At 29.0% G+C, this 15059-nt stretch overlaps 1 protein-coding gene across 1 annotated transcript; it reads right to left on the minus strand.

Annotated features, from left to right (window-relative positions):
- Nucleotides 1–14254, minus strand: LOC129966651 (protein ABHD11-like). Its single transcript, XM_056081152.1, has 6 exons — nt 14110–14254; nt 13240–13383; nt 9880–10053; nt 5404–5589; nt 5094–5293; nt 1–350 (listed from the first exon to the last, which is right to left on the minus strand). Exons 1-6 carry the CDS (start codon nt 14146–14148, stop codon nt 194–196), a joined length of 900 nt encoding a protein of 299 aa, XP_055937127.1. The 5' UTR covers nt 14149–14254; the 3' UTR covers nt 1–193.
- Nucleotides 14255–15059: the final 805 nt, after the last annotated feature.

The following is a 15059-nucleotide window of genomic DNA, read 5'->3' on the forward strand; positions in this document are numbered from 1 at the left end:
TCTATTTGGAAAGATAAATTTATTTCAAATATAAAAAAATTAAAAAAGTACATACAAAAACAACTTTTTAAATGAAGATCAAATACAATTTGGAAAAAAGCAACATTGATAATGTACAAATACATAGCTTTAAACATTAATCAACTTTTGGAAACTATAAAATTGAAATAAAATCATTCTAACTGTCCTTCCTTCAGTATTTAGCTTGCAGTGTTGTGCCTCTGTTTATGAAACTGACCACTTCTTGTGTGAATTCTTTAGGATATGTTTGATGTAGAAAGTGTCCACCATTTTCAAATTCCACTTTCTTCGTCCGAGGCAAATACTTTAAAAATAAGGGATCAGACCCTCTAAAAAATGAAAACAAATATATATATATATAAAAAATAGGCAGTTCATACAATGAAAACCTCTATCTACACTTAAATTAGTAAATTCTCGTATATGCATATTTATCTGCGGTATCTAAACAAAAAATTAAGTCAAAAAAAAAACAAGTAAAGTAATCTACGAACTTATTTTCATGAAATTTCGTACACAAATAGCCATAATGCCAACTCAATGTACCACAATTTTGAATGAGTCCCTATTTAAAATTGACGATCACCAAAAGTCGAAATTAAAAATTTAATGCAAAAAACGCTTTGCTTAATGTTTTGTATTGTTTTAAATGATTTTTCTCATAGATACGTATTTGCCCCTGTATTTTAAAATAAAATATATATGGAATTTTCATTCTATAAGGATTATTTTGTTCATTTGACTTAATTTCTTGAGAATTTTGAGAAACTTTTAGAAATGGTCCTTTTTTCCAGAAAATTTATTAATTGAAAAAAAAAAAATCTTGAATTCAGTGTTTTAATTTCGTTACCTTTACCAGATATTTTTGAAGGGAATTATTTACTTTATTTTCATAATATAAAGCAAGAAGAGAAAAGATTTTTTAATTAATTGCATTTTAATTAATTGATTTCATGATTATTTAAATATTTTGTTTGCTTATTTGCAGCAATAAAAAAAAATGAAGTGAGATTTTCTTCTTCGGTTATTCGGCAAAGAACAAAGGAATATATAGAAGGGCAAGGAATAATGGAACATATTTTTCCATTTTTCAAAGTAGGAAATGGAAAATCACGAAAATTATTTTTTATATAATTTACATACTAATAGAATCATTTGCAACAAACTTTTTAATATTATTCTTTTTTTTTAAGAGCATCTTGATTCTCAGTTATTTATTTCGATTTTTTAATTTAGCCAAGCGATACAATTATCAAGAAGAAAAATAAACGGTTTATATCTTTTACTATTATTTCACTTTGTTTTAATAGTTTTATTCTATGTTATTGTTTTGATTTCACTAACATTTATCATTTCTTGAATAACACCTTGAAATAATCAATTTTGATTATATACTTATTAATAAAAGAAAGTATGCGTATGTGCGTGTGTTACCACTCTTCAAGACAGATGAATAGATCTAGAGTTACTAAATTCAGCATAAATTTACTTTTAAAAAAATGAGAATATACACCTAGAAACGATTTTTTTAATTTTAATTAGATTTATTTTAATTAAAAACAGAATTTTACCATTTTTCCCAGATAATTTCTGAAAATAATAAAGCACAAATTTAATTTTTATACCATTTAAAAATTTTAAAAAATGTCTTTTGATGATGTTTTTTGATAAGATTTATTTTAATTAAAAATAAAACTAAATTTTGTCATTTTTTTTCCCGATAACCCCAGAAAATAATATAGTTACAAATTTTATTTCAATGCCATTTAATTTAAAAAAAATATATTTTTTTAAAAGTGCTTTTTTAATTGCCATGAAATTTTTACTTGAATTCGATGGTTTTTTTAAAACATCGATTTATTTCCTATGATGTTCAACGTTTGGATTCATTGTTACAATGATCAGTAGAAACTGCTTTTTTTTTTGTTGTTGTTGTTGTTTCACAAATATTTAAGCACGTAATTTTCTCTCATTATTGAAGGACTAAGAAGAAAATTTCTATTTAATTACTTGAACAATTTATATAAGGTATGGGAAAGAAATTACCTCATCGCAAATGAAATTATGTGATTTGATATAAATTATCCAGACACTGATGTCACTATTATGTCATAGGTTCGATTTCGTTAGCTAAACTTCTTGTTTGTTGCGATAAGTTTGGATGCTCAAGTTATGCATAAATAATGTGCTAGTATAAGATATAAATATAATATCGTTAAAAATACATTACGGTTATTGTTAAATATATTACCGTTTAATATGTATTCATTAGATAAGTTATATTCATAGTTCTTTCTTTCTTTTTTTTACAACAAAATGCTGGATAGGGTTTCTTCATGATTCTAGCTTATTTTATAGAAACCTTATTTTGAAAATTTAAAAAATAATGAATAAAATATTAGATTCAATTGCAATTACGATGCGGAATATCATAATCTCTTCTAATAATAAAGGAGTATCTCTATCTCAACTATTAAAGATGTAATAATATGCATTTGACATACAAGGGTAAAACCGTTTGACCTGAAAAGTACCAAGTTTAGTACAAATTTGTTTTGGAAAGATGAAATGTGCACTTTGGAACGATTTTTTTTTCTGAAGTTTGAATTTAATTAAATTATTAAGTTAATTTTAGTTAGAGTTATAATTATTAAAAATATTTAAATTTAAATAAGTTAATTTAAGTTAGGATTTTAAAAATTTAAAAATAAAGCGAGATTCTGGTCTTCGCAAAAATTTACAATCGCTATTGAAAATATAGCTTTAGAGGTACTTTAATTTTTTTATTCCTCGTGTTATCTTTTCATCTTTTGTAATTAACATTGAAAGAAATTTACACAATTAAATATCCGATTAACAACGAAAACAATTATTTCAATTTAACTTTAACAATATAATATATTGTTAAAAAGTTATGCAAAGAAAGAGACAAAAAATTGTGAAAATTCAGAAACAATTATTCTATAAATAAATTGGGATTGTTAAAATATTTTTAATGTGTAAAAAAAAAAAAACTTTGTCCAACAATATATCTGTATGCTATAATGAAAAATTATCAAAAGTTAGCCATTTATTTCTTCAGGATAATGGTAGCTAAAAAATTTTTATAGATTTTTTTTGTGAAATTATTCAAAATGGCCTCCTCGGCAAAAAAATAACTTTAAATTTCAAATTTCAATAGAATTTTCAATAACTTTAAGCTTCAAATTTTCAATTTTCCATTGCTCATACTTTTTTAAATGTCTTAAAATGCTTCTTTATGTTTTCTTTAATTTTCTGTCACTATACATCCAATTATATCTTATAAAAGAGCATTTATACTTCAAAGTGACCGCATATAAAAGGGTTTTTACCATTTTTTAATTCAGAAGTTAAACCTTAATGGTAATTACAACAAAATATCAATAGTTTTATTAAAAACATACATTATACCGAAACCTACACATCATGAAGAAATAAGCCGATTCTTTATATCTTGAACAATAGAAAAACGCCAGTAAAAAATATTTTTCACAAGAAATGGAAATTATTTGTATTTTACTTCAACAGTGAAACATATTTTTGCAAAGTGCGAGTAAAATATTTTATTAAAATTTGTTAACAATAGAAGCAATTCATCTATAAAGAATTGACATCATTGAAAAGATTATTTTTTAATTTTACAATGATGAGAAATTTATTTTTTGTTCTATAATATTTTAGATGTTATAACTGAAAAGCTAGAAAATATAGCTTCTTTTTTAATTTTTTAAAATTCTAATAAATAAATTCCAAAAAAAGTTCCGAAATGTACATTCTAATCCTTCAAATTATTCTATGTAGAATTTAGTTGTTCTAGATGAAACAGCTTGTTTTGTGGGGCGTCAACACTCAAGCACTTTTTTATTATTAGTAGAGATATCGATAACGTTTACACGCACTAGTTAGAAAATGACATATAAAATTCAATACTTGCAATTTTTCTTAAAATTGTTATGAATTTAAAAATAATTAAACTTTCATAGATGTGTACAGTTTTGACTATTTGGCTGCCTATAGGTGTTCTATCTAGACTAATTTTAACTTTGATAATAAGTTAAGTAGCGAGTTTTCAGTCAGTAGGATTTTAACGTGCACAAAAGTGTCATTTATAATATGTTTTCAGAGGAATCTGTTCTGGAATCAGCGATACAAGACCTTTCTACAATACTTGTACCCTCTCATATCAGGTAGTTTCCTACAGGACTGCTTAATGCAATGGTTCTCATGACAAGACTTCAAGTCGAGAAAATTTCGTCTGCTTGGAATATGTTGTAAGATTTGTAAAAATGTTGGACGAGTTCGTAAATGGCCCATCTCAAAAGGGGTGGTGGTGATAGGGGATTGAAATTTTCATTTCGCTATAACTTTCTTAATATTGAAGATACACAAATAAATTCAATTAGCGCCTCATTAAGGCAAATAACTTTTGTATTTAAAGTTTTTCGATAACAGGTATATTTTAGAAGTTAAGGCAGAAAAGTGATTTTAAAGCCCTAATTTTGACTGTTGTTAATTCTAATGGCACTTGTCATAGACGAGCCCACTGACCTTAGAAGTCAATGATTTTGAGTTAAGGGTGCGTCCCTTGTTTTTACTGCAGTTCCATCTAGGGCCAGAAGTACGACTTAGCTACACACACGTCAAAACTCTTTTTTACAGGGTTGACTTCCTTCATGCGTTTCATCCACTCATCTACATATCGTAATTTAGACCTGAATCAGAGATGGATCACCCCTAATACAGTACCCCCCAGTGGTATTACTCCCGACATGGAGGACTTTGTGACCATGACAAATTTATACATGCGCCAGCCACCACACACACGCCCGGAGAGTCTTCAGCCGGCGGGGTTTGGATTCGCAACCCAAGAGACGCGAATCCTAAGCCCTACCAGCCAGGGCATCCCGGCTCTAAATTTGACTGTTTCTAACATCAACAATTTATGTTGCCAGATAGTAACTTGGGTGTAAAGGAATCTACCTTTGCATTCCAGCTTGCTGAGAGGAAATTTTAAATGCACTTGAGTTTCAATATTTTAAAAAAATACTTACATTCTATATTGTGATTTCGAACCATATAAAAGCAAAACATCTCCTTCAAATGTTCCTGTTAAGTTTTGGTGCAATTTATTGTGCATAACTGCATACGCTATCACATCAAGGTTTAATTGCACCGCATATGTATTTCCTTCCCATTTCAACGGTAAAAGGCTAAAATCGTAGTTTGATACGTATTCTTCTGTTGCTCTCAACTGCAAAAGAATTAAAGCATAAATCCTTTTTTTTATTTTTTTAAAGTGATTAAAATATCTATTTTAGTTAACCATTAAAATATTGCATCGATTTAAAATTTATTACTTACATCAGCAGCAAAGCCTATTGCCAAATTCCTCAAAACTGTAGTTAATTCTTCTTTACTCATATCTGTTGGCATAGTATCTTTTATATCCTTCATGTAGTTCAAGAAAAAAGCTGAAAGTTTACCTCCACCTTCTATAAAATTTCTTGGTGTACTCTCTTCGATAATGAGCTTCTCGACGCTTTCTGGCTAAAATGAAAAGTAAATATAAATAACAGAAAATATACGAAAAGTGTGTCCTTGATTATTTTACTGATGTTGCTGCTGATTATTTTACTATTTATAATATTAATTTTTAAATAAATTCTTAGCCCTAAATCAATTTCAGACATTAAATCTACCACGAAAACAATATAAATAGTACATTTCAGATTATCAAAATCATATAATAATACAATCTTGTGGAGCATATAGAAAAAAAATTTGAGGATATAAAAAAAGCATGATTTTTATACATTTTGCTCATTTTGTTAGAGACAACTACGCATCGGTAAAAGATTGCGATGTCACGTGACTTAAGTGGACGAAATACAAAAATAGGATGCAAGTGTTTAGTTCCTTCAGTTTCCCTGTTCATAAATCTACTCAGTAAAATTCAGATAATGACATACGATTTTAAATTCAGGCCTGAATATTTGCTAAAATATATCGCCCAAAATGGCAACCTAAAAAAATTTAACGAATTCAATTCTAATTAAATATTGTTTTTCAATTAATCTGAAGAAATCTAGTGCACAAAAGGGGTGTCAAAAGAAAAAAAAATTTGATTTCTGTAGAATGTTTTAAAAATAAAAAGATTATTTGGAACAAATGATATTTTTCAGCAATATCATTTGTTTCAGTTTTTTAATAATGATCGTCGTATAATAAATACATTGTCACGACTCCTGCTTAAAATTCCAACTATCTATCTAAATAGATTGTATTCATTTTTTAACTGCAGTAAAAAATTGTCATCCAGTTGGAAAGTATGTGTTAATCATCGATGAATCATGCTACAGTTAATATATTTCTGATATGTTTGGTCTGTTACCAATTATATCGGAAATTTACTGTCATTTCACACTAGTCTGTTACTAATCTAAAATATTTATAACTCTTCAGCATTATGTATAATTTGTTTTTAGTCTATCAAAAGTCGCAAATTACCTGAAACAGAAATAATACTTTTGAGGCTTATGATGGAAGATGTATCGTATATCTTAATGAGATCAATAAACATCAGGACAATTTTTTAAAACTAGAGTGGAAAGTTAGAGGAAGAAGCAAACAATTCGGTAACACGATTGTTTCGGCATAGTGTGCATATAGAGAAAAGGGAGGGACAATTTTTTCTAACTAGAGTGGAAAGTTAGAGGAAGAAGAATACAATTTGGTAACACGATTGTATCGGCATAGTGTGCATACAGAGAAAAGGGAGGGACAATTTTTTTAAACTAGAGTGGAAAGTTAGAGGAAGAAGCACACAATTCGGTAACACGATTGTTTCGGCATAGTGTGCATATAGAGAAAAGGGAGGGACATTTTTTTCTAACTAGAGTGGAAAGTTAGAGGAAGAAGCACACAATTCGGTAACACGATTGTTTCGGCATAGTGTACATATAGAGAAAAGGGAAGGACAATTTTTTAAAACTAGAGTGGAAAGTTAGAGGAAGAAGCACACAATTCGGTAACACGATTGTTTCGACATAGTGTGCATACAGAGAAAAGGGAGGGACATTTTTTTCTAACTAGAGTGGAAAGTTAAAGGAAGAAGTACACAATTCGGTAACACGATTGTTTCGGCATAGTGTACATATAGAGAAAAGGGAAGGACAATTTTTTAAAACTAGAGTGGAAAGTTAGAGGAAGAAGCACACAATTCGGTAACACGATTGTTTCGGCATAGTGTGCATATAGAGAAAAGGGAGGGACAATTTTTTTAAACTAGAGTGGAAAGTTAGAGGAATAAGTACACAATTCGGTAACACGATTGTTTCGGCATAGTGTGCATATACAGAAAAGGGAGGGACAATTTTCTGTAACTAGAGTGGAAAGTTAGGGAAAGAAGCACACAATTCGGTAACACGATTGTATATAGTGAAAAGGGAGGGATCCGGCTTCTCCAAAGAGACTCTGAAGTCTGGAGAATTGGTATTGGCTTAGTTGACTAGGGAATATACTAACAGCCAGTCATAATAAATCCTGTTTATACGGCTAAGTTCTGTGGTAACGAGGTGACTAGTTATATCCAAATGCAGTAAAAAGTTATTCTATCTCGATTTAATCTAAATCAATTCTATAAATAATAATCTATAAGTTATTCTATCTCGATTTCGGTTTAATTCCAAACAAGAAGAAACCTCTTCATGACATTTGGTGTTGAACTATCCCCTCAATCCTGAATATCAGTATAACTGATATTGCTTCATGTATTCTTCACCTTTCACATCATTTGAAACAAACTGCACTCTACGCTGATGACTGCATCGAAGGATTATAATTATTTCAAGTTAATATCAGTTATTAACTGATTATCGTTTCGGCTGCAGTTATAAGACTATTACTATAGAATGTCCAATCATTCCGGCGTCCTGGCATAGTGGTAGCGCATTTTCCACGTGATCTGGGCGTCTCGGGTTCGAGTCCCGGTTTGCGAATGGTTGCTTTTCCTGTTCTGTCTGTGAGATGTGTGAATGTGCTTTCCTGTAAAAGGGGGTTGTGCAAGCGAATAAGTGATGCGTGAGTAGTCAAGTCGTACTCTTGGTCCAAGTTGGTTCTACGATAAAAGCAAGAGGTGTCCCCCTTAGGATTAAATCGGCTGTCTTTGAACAACGGGCTTGTCCGTGGCAAGTGCCATAGGAAACAACAACAACATGTCCAATCATCGTACATTTTTAATTTATATGCTACTTTTTGCAGCCAAACTAGATAACCTATGTTGTTAAAAAAAGGAAAATAAGGATTGTCGTGCAGTAAATTGTAGCAGTGCATTCTTACTATTTTGAAAAGTTATAAAGTAATATACTCATCAATCAGATTTTTAAAAAGAAAACTGGTGATGATTTTGTTCTGAAATGAAATACTGAGAGATGAATTTGACCTGTAGGAGGTTTCTTACTCGTACTTTTCGTCTGAATATCAAGCAATTGTTGTGTACCGCAACTTTGTTTTGCATGCAGTACTCTATTTTCTTCTAAGAAATTCATTCGTTAAGTAGCATGATGCGTGATTGTCTCAACATACTTTTACATCACTAGTACCTCAAGTTCTTTTGAAACTCTATGTTGTATCGTATTTGATGGGCTTTGTTAATCGGCTCAACAGAATGATAAATAAACTCACTAACTAAATAAATTAGAAATCTTTTTAGAGAAGAACCGACGCAGATGTTATACTAAATATCTGCTGACACTCTTTGGTAAAACTTTCTGATGTGTTTCACTATACTAAGGATAAGGATGTAGTAATTTCTGCTGATGCAAATTGCGCATGGAAGCCAGATTCTATAAAACTTTTATCGAACATAATTCCAGGATGTGCATATAAGATATTTCGGACTTTCCCTCCTCTTGATAAAATAAGCAATAAGTGAATAAAATTTCTTATTTGATAAAGTATGTATATTGTGACTCGAGCTGTTTTATTTATATTGTTAGCTTGTCTCTGACTTCCATCATTTGTTAAAGAATTATCTATCTAATTGCTAAGTACAACTAGATACTTTACTGTTAATGTAAGCTATCTAGTGACTAGTCTATGAAAAAGTAACTAGCAAATATTATCTAAAATTAAAACAACAGATGTTGCTTGATTATGGACTGGGAGAAAGAAAACATCTGAAATTTGATATTTTAGAGACATCTGAAAGAGAATAAACATTTTCAAGCAAAAAAAAGATAATAATTAAAATATTGGTGACAGTTTACAATAGCACATATAATCTGACAGAATAGCATGTGAAAAAATGATTATTCCAGATTGAATGAAAACAAAGAATTAAGTATTGTGAAAGCCAATCAAATGGGCGTTGTTCCCATTCTTTAATTTGTTTGGAGGGCATCAGGCTGATGATATGTGCAACTAAGATTATTTTCTCACTTATGAGATACATTTTCCTTCATTCATTTTCCGTTTACATCAGAATTCTATTTCTTTTTAATTTGGAAAAAATGGTCACAATTTTATTCTATGTATTAGAGTTATTAATTCTCATTTTTGATGTTGCTTGTCTACGTAATATTCACAAAAGATATTTAAGAAACACAGGTCACTGTAAATCAATATTACTTTTCATTGATAATCTTTATATTCTAATATTATTAATAATTATAGCAGGACATTTTTTGCAGAAACTGAATGATGAAAAAAAAATGAATTTGAATTGTTATAACTATTTGTAATCAAATGTCATTAATTAATTTGTTGTAGAAAGTTAAAATTACATTAACAATAAAAATGAATACATTAAAGACATATACTTTAAAACAGCATTATTACCTTTCTGAAAGCATATTCAATCGCTACTTTTCCTCCTATACTGTGACCAACAAGAATGACTTTGTTTATCTTATGCTTATAAAGAAATTCTTCTAAATCATTTGCCATGGCATCAATTGAATATTCGTCACTCCATGGACTTTCACCATGATTTCTTGCGTCGATAGCATAAACCTAAAACAAACAGGTGGGTTCCGTTAAATTTTAACAATTGTTTTTTTTTTTTTTTAATTCTAAAGACACTTCACCAGCACTTTTCGTATATCACTCTAATTATTTATTTATGGGTAAATATTTTTTTAGTAGATTTCTTAAAATGATTTTGGAAAGCACTGATGTCACTTGATTAATTTATCATCCCATTTGGAAATGTCACTATGGCTATTTTGGGTTTCATATTTCTAATTCTGAGTTGTGATTAAATAAAGTAAATATCATATGAGAGAACATTATGTTAAATTGAGAAAGTATGGCATTTAACGTGCACCATATCCTCATGATGGGCGAATCTTCAGCGAAATTGAATCTCTGCTCTGTTATCCTCCGATTTCGAAGATTACTATAAATCACAGCAGCCTACAGTTGGTTGTATTTTCAGTGAATATATCTTGAATATATTCACTGTGAATATATTCTTGAATCACAGTGAATATATTCTTGAATATTCAGTGAACTATCATGCAAATAAAGATATTCTGAATTTTAAGATAAGCCGTTAATCTTCAAACTGTATAGGTTTCAGCTTTCGGAAAATGGCATGATATATTTACAAATCAAAGTAATAATTCCTTACCATTGAAGAGCAAGTTCTTTGTCTTTCATTTAGATTCCATTTGATGTAAGATTTTTAAATGTATAAAATATTCTTTGAATGAAATATTGCGCCATCGTTAAATATACAATTGCATAAAATAAAATTATACATTATTACTTATAAAACAAACAAGACTTATATATTTTAAGCAAAGATGACTCAAATAGTAGTTGTTATGAAATCATGGCAAAAATTACGAAAATATATATTTTAGATTAGGTCATAAGATTTTAAGATTTTAAAAATAGAAAAATAAATGCTCCTTTGATGTATTATTAATAAAAATCTGGTGTGTAAATGAAGCTTTTTTGAAGATATTGTAAGAATCGAGTATTAAAAAATCGTCTTTCTTTCATAATATATTAAATAGTGTAGAACCATGGCGTCATTATGTGGGGGTTTGGTGTAAGTAGGGACACTATAATACGTCTGCTGGCGTCCTGGCATAGTGGTAGCGCGTCTTCTCAATGTTCTGGGCGTATTGGGTTTGAGTCCCGGTATGGGCATGGCTGTTCTTCCGTTGTTCTATCTGTGAGATGTGTGAATTTGCCCTCCTGTAAAAAGGGGTTATGCAAGTGAATGAGTGATGCGTGAGTAGCAAAGTCGTACTCTTGGCCCTAGTTGGCGCTACTAAAAAAAACAAGAGACTCTCCCTCACCGGCTTAAAATCGCTGTCTTCGTAACTGCGGGCTTGTCAATGGCTAGTGACATAAGAAACAACAACAACAATAATACGTCTCGTGTGATACTTCAATTACATTGTGTGAAATATTTTTGAAATCAATATCCACACATTTCAGTGTGTGATTTTATGCGCAAGAATCACTAAATAAAACTTTATGGTTTTGACAAGACTTTGGCGTATTATTAGATGAGCACTCTAAAACTGTGATAAATCTCGTAAAATGAAATAGCGGTATAGATGGCAATGACATTTACATTGTCTATAAAATAATAAAGAAATTTAATATTCTTTTTAAATCAGTGTTTTTGTATTATGCTGAGAAGAAATCTTTATTATTTCTTCTTTATTTAGTATTTTTTAGAATAATTAGGTCATATTTATCCATACATGGTGATGAGTATTCTTAGCATATCTTTTAACACATAAAATTTCACACAAAATTTACAGCATTTAAACAGATCTCCTTGAAATTTTCTCGCATATTTTCTATTAAAGATGCTCCTTCTCCCCGACTCCAGTTTAAAATTTTAAAGATAAGAAGAAGCAATAAACATCGTGAGTGAACAGATTTATTTTCAGGTCCTTATGTGGTAGCTATTTGCTTCGTACTATTGTAAATGAAATCGGTAATCGTGTATTTGTATTATGCTGAGAAGAAATCCTTATTATTATCCTTATTAGACCCTATACCATTGCGAACAATATTTAATAAAACATAACAACTTGGAATCTTTGGCGATTAATCGTTAGGATGTTGTTAATTCTCAAGTAATAGGAATTTATTACAAATTGAAAAAAAGATAACTGATATAGATCTATAATTGTAGTCAAACGATTACATACCAAATATTATTTATTTATTTAAATCATTGATCTTTTGGTTTATATTATTTAAAAAATACACGAAAGTACAGAAATAAGAGATGGCTGTCTTATAGTCAAATTTATTTCAAAATCTTATCAGGATTTGTACTTTAGAGGCTAAAACTGATAAAATTTTCATTTAACTGAGTTGGTAATTTTTTTAAAGTATCGCAATTACATATTTTCAAAAGTATAAACAAGCAGACAGGCAAACCTTTGACAGAATTTGTTTCAAATTTTAGATTATAAATTATGCACCAAGTTTTATCTATATAAATGTTTATGATTTTAAATTATCGGTGTTCTGGTCCTACAGCCGTGCCAGCAGACTTCTTCTAAATAGATTTCGTTCAAAATTTCATAGAAATCTAAAAATTTGATACAAAAACAATTTCAAAAATATCATCTGCCTAATTCCAAATATTTTTGAGTTATTTTTTTCACAGAAGACAGACAGAAACATTTTTTTTTCGATTCAAGGAGATTTAAAATGTGGAAATTCGTAAACATTCTAGTGTTTTACGAATTTTTAACGATTACTATGCTTTTTCTGCATATGTTAGAAAATTAAAATGTATGCGACCGGAAATAACTCTTTTTTCCCAATTTGAATATATAATTAGAATGTGAGAGTTCTTATATATGTTAAATATATAAAATTTATTGGAAAATTAATCAAATGTGCACTTTTTTGATTCGTTGAATTGAGCACAGAAAAAAAATTTGTCATTATTTTTATTATCTGCATATTTGAAATTGTAACAGATATATTAAGAAATAACTTTGGAACTATTATAAATTACGCTGTTATTAACAAATGCAAATCCATATACATAAAATATTATATGTTAGAATGTCAGATAATTCAGAAATTAGATATTTCATACATTTTATATAATTCTTATTACATGATATGCACAATCTTAGTTAAATGGCTAATTTTCAAAAAATTATCACGATAAATATCATATATAAAGGTATATTAAAGAAAAAGTACCTTTCTTCCTGTATATTTCATGATATTTGGAGCTGTATGCAGCCATGTTTTTCTGGTTTCGACCATGGAGTGAAGAAGAACAACGGGAGCAATGTTATTGTTTACATAATTTGGGACGTATACATCGTACTCCAACTCCATAGTCTTCATGAAATCAAAGATAATATAAAATGAGGGAAACATTAAACATTGATGATCAATAGCATTTTAAAGATGATAAAATTGTTTTCAACAGTAATATTAAAAGTTTTGAAAAATAAAATAGTTCATGAAAAGCACTGAGAGTTTTCATTTTTTACATAAATTGTTAATTTAAACTACGTTTTAAGTTCAAAATGTTTTTACAGTCACTCCGATGCATATAGTTTTCATGAAAGAAAAAAAACAGCTACTTAAAAAAAAATATTTCACGGTTGTTTTTTTTATTATCAAAATCTAATTTAAAAAATTAAATTAAAAAATGCATATGCATAAAAATATATTGCAAATGATTAAATAAAAAATCACATATGTATCAAAATAAAATTCCAATAATTAGATTAAAAAAAACATTGCGTTTCAAAATATAATTCCAGTCATTAAAGAAAAGCTACTTCATATATTAGAATATAATTCTAATTATTAATAAAGAATGTTCCATGTTTCAAAATATAGCTCAAATTATACAATAAAAATCAATTCATGTCCACGTTTTTTCCAACAAAAATGTTTCAGATATCAAAATATGTCTCAAATTTATCATAATTTACATTAATTAATTCATGAAAAATTATATTTTGATAGACTAGAAAGTTATTTTTAAAGAATAAAAGCAGAGATATAACAAAGAACTACACATACAAATAACTATTTTTTTTTCAAAAAACTTACCGAATTTCCATGAAGCAAAGGAAAAAAATCTATCAGCATTAGTAAAATGATAGAAAGACTCTGTTGCTTTCAATAGACAAGTAATATTTCGTGATTGCTTTTTCCTCCTTCGAATTCGCAACAAATGTGTCCTCGAAAGCTAAAACCCATATATGCATTATAAGGAAATTGTTTATTGTTTCTTATTTGTCAGACTGCAGGCAACTACATGTTTTAGGAATTTCACATAATTCGCGACTTTTTATATCAATCATGCTTCAAGTATAATAATTATTCAATTTAAGACAATACTGTTGTTTCAAATTGAAAATTAAGTTCAGGGAAAAATTTGGTAAATTAACATAAAAAATACTCTCATAAAAATACTTTCAAAATGTGATAAAGAATTTGAATATGAGCTACTCACAAAATACGCATCATATATCGAATACTTTGAATATTTATCACGTGATTAAGACAAGACATCATCATGGGAATATGGAAGTAAGTACAAGATGGTTAAAATTAATTAATTTTGTTACTTAGACCAAGAGGCTACATTTCCGTTGTAGGAATAGTTTGAGAATTTGCCAATAGATGGCACTGTAAGGAAAAAAATAAAGGTAACAGTTTAAAAATAAAAGAATAAAATGACAAATATTTTATTTATTTACACCCTTGTATGCTCTATGTGCATACCTAGTCAATCAGCAATATGCTGAAAGTGTACCACTATTTTCAGTAGGAATGAAGGAGACATTTTGAACGATGCTAGCTACCAAGTCTGCTGTATCAGTTATATGGCCTTGATAAACTCGACCTTTGAGAAAACCCTGTAGACAAATGTCACAAAGGCTCAGATTTTCAGACCTTGCTAGCCATGCAGATAGGAAAGTGCATGAAACTTTACTTTCACCAGGGAAATGAGCTTCAATCACATTCCTTACACGTCTTGCAGCATGAGCAGTTGC

This window comes from Argiope bruennichi, chromosome 4 (genome assembly GCF_947563725.1).
Source record: "Argiope bruennichi chromosome 4, qqArgBrue1.1, whole genome shotgun sequence".
In the NCBI taxonomy this organism is placed as follows: domain Eukaryota; kingdom Metazoa; phylum Arthropoda; class Arachnida; order Araneae; family Araneidae; genus Argiope; species Argiope bruennichi.

Coding starts and splice junctions, on each gene's coding strand:
- LOC129966651 (XM_056081152.1), bottom strand. CDS start 14,148: ATGCTGATAGATTTTTTTCCTTTGCTTCATGGAAATTCG. Junction 13,384..14,109: donor CTTTGCTTCATGGAAATTCG/GTAAGTTTTTTG, acceptor GATTTCATGAAG/ACTATGGAGTTGGAGTACGA. Junction 351..5,093: donor TCGAAATCACAATATAGAAT/GTAAGTATTTTT, acceptor TTCATTTTTTAG/AGGGTCTGATCCCTTATTTT.